The 10,120-nt window shown below is 40.8% G+C and overlaps 1 protein-coding gene and 1 non-coding gene across 2 annotated transcripts; one reads left to right on the top strand and one right to left on the bottom strand.

The window, feature by feature from the left end:
- Nucleotides 1-3,009: 3,009 nt before the first annotated feature.
- LOC133787556 (small nucleolar RNA R71) lies at nt 3,010-3,116 on the bottom strand. Its single transcript, XR_009872571.1, has one exon. It is a non-coding gene; the product is annotated as a small nucleolar RNA R71 (small nucleolar RNA).
- A 655-nt stretch (nt 3,117-3,771) lies between these two features.
- Nucleotides 3,772-7,871, top strand: LOC133785698 (uncharacterized). The gene is made up of 2 exons (XM_062224916.1): nt 3,772-3,926; nt 6,809-7,871. Exons 1-2 carry the CDS (start codon nt 3,772-3,774, stop codon nt 7,869-7,871), a joined length of 1,218 nt encoding a protein of 405 aa, XP_062080900.1.
- The last annotated feature ends 2,249 nt before the right edge of the window (nt 7,872-10,120 follow it).

Below are 10,120 nucleotides of genomic sequence, written 5' to 3'. Positions count from 1 at the left end.
CCCATCATACTATTGTTCCTGCTGAAAGGGGCCCAGATGTTCAACAACGCCCTGGAAAACAATCGGTGGGTCAAGTTGACGCTGGGAGTTCAGCGCCACTCCCACCAAATCCTGATCCAGGATATTTGACTGTCGTCGAGATGGAAAACTCCCAATTAAGGAGCCATCTCGCTAGGGAAAACAAGTAGATCGAGGAGGTCTTGGCTTGGCTACCCCCTCTTGCAACCGACATTAATGTCGGAAAGAAGCAAAGTGGGTCTTATAATTCCCACATGAATAACTGGTCTAAACCTAGTCGTTCTGTTAGGATCGCCACTCCGAGTTCTATGCCTTCAGAGTGAAACCACCGGAGTGCTCAACCCATAGGTCATCCCAAGGGTCATCATCAACATGTCAGTCGGTCGGTCAGAACTGCGACCCACCACGGCGGGCTGGGACAAGTTCACGGAGGAAAAATGCTCCAGCGAATTCTCTTGTGCCACGATCAAATCCCCAAGCACAGAGAACTCAGGACACTTGTTAGGCTAGTTTTAGCCTACTTTTTAAGTGTTTCAATCATTGTTTTCTTCTTTGGTTTGCATGATTTTGGAGCGGATTCCCAAGCTTGAATTGTTGACACTTCTTTGATTCCAAAGTTTGAATTGTTGACATTAGTGGAGAAAAGTAAGTGTGCAAGCTTATAGAATATTGGTTTATGGATTGTTGGAAAGAGTAAGGCATGTATGATGTTGCCCAATTGTTGATTTGTAATTTGCAAGTATATTCTTATTTCCAATTAAGGCATTAGGATTAATTGTTAGAGTAATTGAGTTGAAATTCTGGTTGTTTAATAGTTGAAGTTTTATAGGTGATGGCGACGTGCTATGAGTAATAATGGAGGCTTAATTTGTCGTGTTGTGTTTGTTTTAGTTTTGTGAGTCGTTTCCTTACTTGAGGGCGAGTAAGAAGCAAGTTTGGGGGAGTTTGTTAGACTAGTTTTAGCCTACTTTTTAGGTGTTTCGATCATTGTTTTCTTCTTTGGTTTGCACGATTTTGGAGCAGATTTATGCTTGTTTTTCTTGACTTCAGGTTTATGCACTGTAATTGGGAAATTGGAGTGAAAAGTGGAGATTTAGTGCTAAACTAGAGCTGAAAGTGTGTTAACTTGAATTTCAAATTAGGGTCGCGACGCTACTGATGGCGCTGTGGCACTAGTATCCATTACAGCCGCGACGAGGTAAAAATTTCAGTTTGCGAGTCGAGATTCCAGGAGGAATTAGCGCCGCGTCGCAGCCTTTGGAGCTGCGTCGCTAGGGTGTTTTACTGACGCAGCGAGCCCCCTTTATAGAAAGTTTGAAATTTCTCAATCGTGCTATGGCGCCGCAGTGCAGGAATTGGCGCCACCGCGCTGCTGTCCATACGTGTCAGAATTTTTAAGGGTAATTTCGTCATTTTAGGAGAAAAATGAGGAGGTTTTCGTTTTTAATGAGAGGAAGTCGCGATTTGGATTCATTCAAACTTCTCTAACCTTAGAAAAAGAAGAAAGAGAAGATTGGAGCAAGCGTTGGCGAATTGTGACAATCCTAAACTAGTTTCTTCTCTTCTCTCTTTATTTTTCTACTTTTGATTATGTTTGTTTGTGAATCAGTTAAGAACATGTTAATGGAGATTATGAGCTAAACTCCAATTTAGGGATTTTAATGGAGATTGTCTGAGATTATCTATGGATTAATGCTTTTTTTTTTCTTCTATTGATATGTGATTTATTCATATTTGTGCTTAATACATGTTTTAGATTGGCCATCTTTTACATGATCTATGATTCTAATATGAAATCTGAAAAGTGAATATTAGGAATGCTCTAATTGAATAAACATAAGTTTTGATGCAAAACGAAAGTATTTGTGTAGCTTGTGTGGCTTTAGATTATTGCTTAATACTGATTGCTTGTGTAATTTATCTCAGAAATGCAGTATTTTACCTTGCAATTTAGTACCTTAATGTCTTAATAGGAATATTGGTAATTTTATAATCTGCAATCACATTAGAAGAAGGAAGAAAATTATTTTGCATTATTGAAATAAATAATTGAAGCAATTGTAATTATTTTTCCCTAATTTTCATCTCTTGATTGAATATTGTTATTTTTCTAGTTTTATCTCCTTGCTTAATTAAATTAGTGTCAAAACAAATTTTTATTTGCCAAATAGAACTATAGATTCAATTTATTTGGTAATTAGCTATAGTCTGTGTGGGAATGATCTCACTTACGTGAAACGTGAGTTATTACTTGGGAAATGATACGTATACTTGTGTGTTGAATTTTCGCAACAAGTTTTTGGCGCCGTTGCCGGAGACTGTGTCAGCTAATATTGAAATAATTGAATTTTATTCTAATTTGGTATTTATTTTCAATTTCACTAATTCTGTCATCGTCTAAATTTTCTCATCTCAGGTACAGGTAGTTTATGCGACGTCTAGGACCTACTACAAGAGTGCCTTTTGATTATGAAGTAGAGAAGACCTGTAGACTGAACAGAAAGACAAGAGATTGGAAAGAAGAGCTGAAAGTGAAAGAAGGGTTCAAGTAGAAATGGCGGATCCGATAAATGGTAATAATGGGGGTGCTATGGAAGACCAAGCTAATGGCCAAAATCAACCAGCCAGAAGCTTGGGGATTATGTATTGCCCACCATTACAGGGGTTCAATCTTGCATCAGACCACCCACTGTAGATGCCAACAATTTTGAGATAAAACCTGCCATTCTGCAAATGGTTCAATCCACTGTTCAGTTTGGGGGGCTACTAACTGAAGACCCAAACATGAATCTTGCAAACTTTGTTGAGCTCTGTCAAACATTCAAGATGAATGGAGTTAGTGATGATGCAATCAGACTCAGATTATTTCCATTTTCTCTAAGGGAGCGAGCCAAGAGTTGGTTGGTATCTTTGTCACCTAACTCATTCAATACATGGAATGATCTTGCACTGAAGTTTCTCTCCAAGTTCTTTCCTCCAGCTAAGGCAGCTAAGTTGAGGGGGGAGATCAAAAATTTCTACCAGCTGGATAATGAATCTTTATATGAGGCATGTGAGAGATTTAAAGACCTGATAAGGAAGTGCCCGCATCATGGGATAGAGAGATGGATGTTAGTCCATAACTTTTATAATGGGTTGTGTGGTACCACTCGCACACTCATTGATGCAGCAGCTGGTGGGGCATTTATGAGGAAGAGCGCCAATGACGCGTATGATTTGTTAGAAGAAATGGCCATTAATAATCAACAGTGGCCAAGTGAGAGAGGTAACTCGAAGAAAGTGGCTGGTTTGCATGAGATTGATGCAATATCTAAGTTAACTACTCAGGTTGAAGCTTTGACTAAATAGTTGTAAGGCAGTACAATGGCAGCCCCCGTGATGCAAGCTCAGACTATGTGTGAATTATGTGGGGGTCCTCATGCTTATGAAAAGTGTCAATACACGGATGTAAATAATATGCCATTGGAATAAGCTCAAGCCATTGGGAATTTTCCTCGTCAAAATAACAACAACAACCCTTATTTAAATTTTTTTAACCAAGGGTGGAGAAATCATCCCAATTTTTGCTAGAAGAATGATCAACAAGGTCAATCCTCAAATCAGCAACCACAACAGTCATTTTAGCAACCACCTCAAGGGTTCTTTCAGCAAAGATTTAGGCCTCAACAAGAACAACCTCAGCCGCCTATGCAACAACAACAACAAAATTCTAGTAGACATCCTGATGCTCAGTCTGATGTTCTAAACTAATTCATGACTGAGACTCGGTCTTCTATTAGAAATTTGGAGACTCAGATGGGGCAATTGGCTGCTCTTATGGCCAACCGTGCTCAAGGTAACCTTCCTAACACAACTGAGGTTAACCCAAAAGAGCAATGTCAGGCTATTACATTGAGAAGTGGAAATAGGTACGAAGGGCCAAGCTCAGAACAGTCAGTTGAAGACAAGGGTCAGGATCAATAGGCACATGGCACATTGGATCAGAAGCAAGATGAGGACAAGGTTACTGAAGACCTATTGTAACGCCCCAAACTCCAGGGACCATTACGGTGTGCCTTGTAAACAGTGCTAAACTCGCTAACCGAGTCATTTGGCCAAAATCGTGAACTAAGTATGATTAGCGATTTAGGGATTAAAAACTTTGGTTAAGATGTAACGTTTCACTAGAACGTTTAATATATACATTGGGATCCCGAAAATATAATTTCAGAGTCTATTACAGAAAATATTTACATCAGGCCGTTCTAAGCGGCAAAACAAGGTTCAACCCTAGTTCCACTTTAAACCTCGGCCGTGGCGGACGAGCAGCTGCATATGTACACATCATCACCTAAGCTCTCCAACTCAAGGATGGTTCAGCTTTCTCTTGCCTTTACATGCACCACATAGCACCCGTGAGCTGAAGCCCAGCAAGAAAACACCATATAACATGATATAATATCAACAGATAACATGATGTAATATCAACAGTAATTATAATAGCCATTCAGGACCAATGGTCCAAAACTAGTAGGTGACAATAGCCAACAGTCACAGAAATGGGTACAACTTCCTCTAGCCATGTGACGATAGGGTCACCAGGGCTCAATCGATAAGTGGTTCCTTCTTAAGTTTGATCAGGATAGGTGCATGGTGATTGTCACCAACATAACCATCCTCCCGACTCTAGAGTCGTAACTAAGGACAGCATCCCCCAGCCATGTGACAAACAGTCACCGGGGTCATATACCTTGGCTGAAATCATCTGGTCTTAGACCAGGTAAGCGCTTATAGTTCTCATTGACCTTCCGGTCGCTCCAACACTGATACCCTATATGGGTCATCCAATGCCAACCTCGATTAGATCTAATCTTCATTTGGCCCGGCGTTCTCAACGCACTGCCACTTCTGACTCTTGGGTCGGTGAAATACGACCAGTGCTCAGCCCGTGGTGAACTTAACTAATAAGTTACAGCTTCACAGACGGATCTGACACCATTGCCGATTCTGACTAATAAGCCAGCGCCATACACAAGTAAGCCATGACACCAAACATATATCACATACCCAATATCCAAAAACAAGGCATTCAACATGCTTACTTAACAGGTACTAGCACAATTAGGTCCATGCACAACACAGAGGCTCAAGCTCTGAACAACATCATACCCAGTATACAAAGCATGTCCTAATCACATGTTTCTCGTGCATCACATGCATCATACTCAACAATTCAACATGCACCAATAACCGCCATGCATATCACGTTCAACAATTAAACAACATGCACCAAGAATAGCCATGCATGTCACATATACACAGGGTACAGTTTTCTTACCTCAGATTCGAGCTAGAACGATTAAAAGAACGACCCTTGAGAACGATCAACTTTTAGTCCTTTAGCGGTCACCTAGTCATAACCAAATATAAGATACCATCAATAAAAATGGTCAACATAAATTCCCAAATCAATATCTAGCCTCCGGGACATCAATCCCCACTTAACCGGGTACTAGGTTCAACCCCGAGGCCTAAGGCTTGAATCCCCAAGCTTAAAACATGTTTTTGGTCAAAATTGCCTTAAGGGCCGCGACCCTCCCCTGCTGCGCCACGGCGCGCCCTCAAATAGAGAGGGCTCCCCCCTGTCAGACGCCAAGGGTCGCGGCGCACCACAGCTGCGCTGCGGCGCTCAGCCCAGACCAGGCAAAAACCAGCACGCGATCTCAGTTCTTCCCCTGTGTTTTTCCTCTCAAACCAACCCCTCAAACCTGTCTCAAATCACAGCCTAACACCCAATTCAACCACCAAACATCCTCTACCACTCTCTCTCATCAAAACCCAAAGAAAACATCACCCAAACTTCTATTAATCCAAGCTTTCTACAAGAGATTCACAAGCTGAAAACCATAGTTTAAAAACAGAGCACACCATTAAATTCATAACTGGAACTCACCTCAAACACGGTTTTGAATCCCCATTAATGGTTGATACAAGTTCCCTAGCTGCCACCTTTGATTTCTTAGCTCAAAACCTCAAGATGGCCTCAAGAACACCAAAGAAGAGATGGTGAGGGATGGTGTACGGGTTGAAGATAAAAACCCCTGTTTTGGCTCTGTTATTTCTACAGCCCTCCTAAGTCATATATATCCAAACTCCAAATGACCAAATTACCCTTAAGTCACTTAAAGCCTCTAAAACCATTTTAAGGGTAAAATTGGAACTTTTCACTTATCCCGTTAATCATAATTAACGCTTCCAAATTCCCGCTACTCTCAATATTCCCTAATACCAATAAATCATACCCCATTACCCTTTAATTCCCGGTAATGCTCTAATCATTAAATTCACCCCGAGACTCACCCCGAGCCCCGAACTTAAACCCGTTATGACTAGACCGAACACTTGCATCTCATGATCGTCTCATGCCGATTAGCTCGAACCAATCCACCTTATAATGTGGCTATATTAATTAATCACAACCATGCACCCAAAATACACATTTACGCCCACAGCGGCCAAATTACCAAATACCCTTATAATAATAAATACTCCCGTATGCATGCATTCACCATCATATAATAATATAATTCACGTAAACATGCATATAATCGTTAAATACTATAATAAATCAATTATCGCCCTCCCGGCCTCCTAATCAAGGTCCTAAACCTTATTAGGAAATTTGGGGCATTACACCTATCAGTCAAGGAAGCTACACTGCCAGTCAGTATTGATCATCATATTAAGATTCCCTATCCTCAAAGGCTCCACAAGAACAACTTAGATAAGCAATTTTTTAAATTTCTGGAAGTATTCAAGAAACTGCATATATCAACATTCCATTTGTGGAGGCTCTAGAGCAAATGCCCAGTTACGTGAAATTCATGAAAGACATCTTGTCTAAGGAGAGAAAAATGGGAGAATATGAAACTGTGGCATTAACTAAAGAGTGTAGCACTATTCTGCAAAGGAAACTCCCTCAGAAGCTGAGAGAACCTAGGAGTTTTACTATACCTTGCACCATAGGGAATATTGAGAGCATGAATGCTCTATGTGATTTGGGAGAAAGCATTAATCTGATGCCGCTTTCAGTTTTCAGAAGATTAAAGCTGGGGGAAGCAAGGCCTACCACGGTGACATTACAATTGGCAGATCGTTCATTGTCACATCCTCGAGGTATAATAGAAGATGTCCTAGTGAAGGAGGACAAGTTTATCTTCCCAGCATATTTTATTATACTTGATATGGAGGAGGATACAAATGTTCCACTCATCCTTGGTAGACCATTCTTGGCAATAGGCCAAGCTTTGATTGATGTGCAGAAAGGTGAGTTGAAGCTAAGAGTACAAGGTAAGCAAGTTGTTTTCAATGTACTCAGGGCTATGACTTACTTTAGGGCCAGTGATAGCTGTTTTTCTATGGATGTGGTGGCGAGTCTAGTGGATGAGAAGAAGGTAGTAGAAGACCCTCTTGAGTTGAGTCTGATAGAGGAGGAAGTTACTGAACAAGATGGGAAGGAAGCCATGGAGTATGCGAAGTGGTTGAATTCTTATGGGCCTTTGAAGAGGAAGTACTTTGAAGAGCTCGGTTCCATGCCTACAAGACCATTGCCTTCAATTGAGAAGCCGCCAGAGTTAGAATTGAAGGTATTGCTTAATCATTTGCGATATGAATTCCTCGGTAAGAACAAGACACTTCTTGTGATTGTATCTGCTTTGCTTTCAGATGTTAAAATAGAGATGTTGCTAAGGGTGTTGCGCATGCATATGAGAGCCATTGGGTGGACTTTGGCTAACATCAAGGGGATTAGCCCCTCAACAGTGATGCATAGAATTTTGATGGAAAATGGAATTAAGCCAACTATTGATGCTTAAAGGAGGCTTAATCCACCAATGAAGGAAGTGGCAGAAAAGAAGTGGTTAGATGCAGGATTGGCTTATCCAATTTATGATAGCAAATGCGTGAGTCCAGTTCAAGTTGTTCCCAAGAAAGGAGGGATGACAGTGGTCAAGAACGAAAATAATTAATTGATTCCAGTTCGGACTGTCACGGGTTGGAGGATATGTATTGACTACCGAAAGCTCAGCAAGGCAACCAGGAAAGATCACTTCCCACTACCCTTTATTGATCAGATGTTGGATAGACTGGCTGGCCATGAATATTATTGTTTCTTGGATGTGTACTCTGGATGCCATCAAATAGCCATTGCACTTGAGGATCAGGAGAAAATGACATTTACATGTCCATATGGCACATTTTCTTTCAGAAGAATACCATTTGGACTTTGTAATGCACCAGCAATATTCCAAAGGTGCATGATGGCTATCTTTTCTGACTTGGTTGAGAAGTGCATCGAGATTTTTATGGATGACTTCTCAGTTTTTGGGTCTTCCTTTGACCATTTCCTTTGACCATTGTCTAAACAACTTGGAACTGATTCTAACAAGGTGTGAGGAGTCAAATTTGGTGCTTAATTGGGAGAAGTGTCACTTCATGGTGAAGGAAGGCATAGTGTTGGGACACAAAATCTATAATGAAAGGATTGAGGTAGACAGAGCCAAGATCTCTACAATAGAAAATTTTGCACCACCAGTTTCGGTAAAAGGGGTTTGTAGTTTTCTGGGTCACGCTGGTTTCTATAGACGGTTCATAAAAGACTTTTCGAAGATTTCGAAGCCTTTATCTAGTTTGTTGATGAATGGAGTTCCATTTGAGTTTGGAGAGGATTGCTTGAAGGCTTTTCAGACACTTAAGGAGAAACTCATTTCAGCGCCCATAGTCATTGCACCAATTTGGGAGTTGCCCTTGGAATTGATGTGTGATACAAGTGACTATATAATAGGATCAGTCTTGGGACAATGAGTTGACAAGGTATTTCACACCATCTAATATGCTAGTAGAACCTTGAATGACGCTCAAATGAATTATGCCACCACCGAGAAAGAGATGTTGGCCATAGTATTTTCTTATGATAAGTTCAGGCCATATCTAATTGGGAATAAGGTAATTGTGTACACTGATCATTCTGCAATTAAATACCTTATGACTAAGAAGGATGCTAAACCAAGGCTGATTCGATGGGTTCTTCTACTACAAGAGTTTGATTTGGAAATCAGAGTCAAGAAGGGAACATAGAATTTAGTGGCAAACCATTTATCTAGACTGGAATTAGAAGAGAGCCAGAATATGAAGGAAGTCCAGATAAATGATGAATTTCTAGATGTGCAGTTGTTTGCTTTGAGGGAAAGTTTGATGGTCCCATGGCTCGCCGATTATGTAAACTTTTTGGTTGCAAACATTTCTCCTCCAGAGATGTCAAGGCAACAACTAAAGAAGTTTTTCTTTGAGGTGAAGCACTATTATTGCGAAGAACCAATCCTCTACAAGCACTGTGCAGATCAGATAATCTGAAGATGTGTGCCTGAAGAGGAGATGCATTCCATTTTGACTCACTGCCATACTCTTCAATGTTGTGGTCATTTTGGCGGTGCTAGAACTGGTGCAAAGGTTCTTCAGTGTGGGTTTTTCTGGCCAATTTTTTTTAAAGATGCTCATGAGTTCATGAAGGCATGTGATCGTTGTTAGAGAACTGGAAATATTTCAAGAAAGAACGAGACGCCTTTGACTGGAATTCTAGAAGTGGAGTTGTTTGATGCGTGGGGAATATACTTTCTGGGCCTGTTCCCATCATCTTACAACAACTTGTACATACTGCTAGCTGTGGACTATGTCTCTAAATGGGTGGAAGCAGCTGCAACTCATGCAAATGACGGTAAAACAGTTCTTAACTTTCTTCAAAAATATATCTTTACTCGGTTTGGTACTCATCGAGCCATTATTAGGGATGAAGGGAGTCATTTTTCTAACAAGCAGTTTGAGGCTTTGCTTGCAAGATATGGAGTGAGACACCGAACTGCATTGCCTTACCATCCATAAAGTAATGGGCAAGTAGAAATTTCAAACCGAGAGGTAAAGAGTATTTTGGAGAAAACGGTGCAATAGTCCAGGAAAGATTGGTCTAAGAAACTCGATGATGCATTGTGGGCATATAGGACAACTTTTAAGACACCTATTGGCATGTCGCTATACAGGTTGGTTTTTGGTAAAGCGTGACATCTACCAG

This window comes from Humulus lupulus, chromosome 6 (genome assembly GCF_963169125.1).
Source record: "Humulus lupulus chromosome 6, drHumLupu1.1, whole genome shotgun sequence".
NCBI classification, from domain to species: Eukaryota; Viridiplantae; Streptophyta; class Magnoliopsida; order Rosales; family Cannabaceae; genus Humulus; species Humulus lupulus.
The sequence above is the reverse complement of the archived record's forward strand: the minus strand, read 5'-3'. Positions and strand labels throughout refer to the sequence as shown.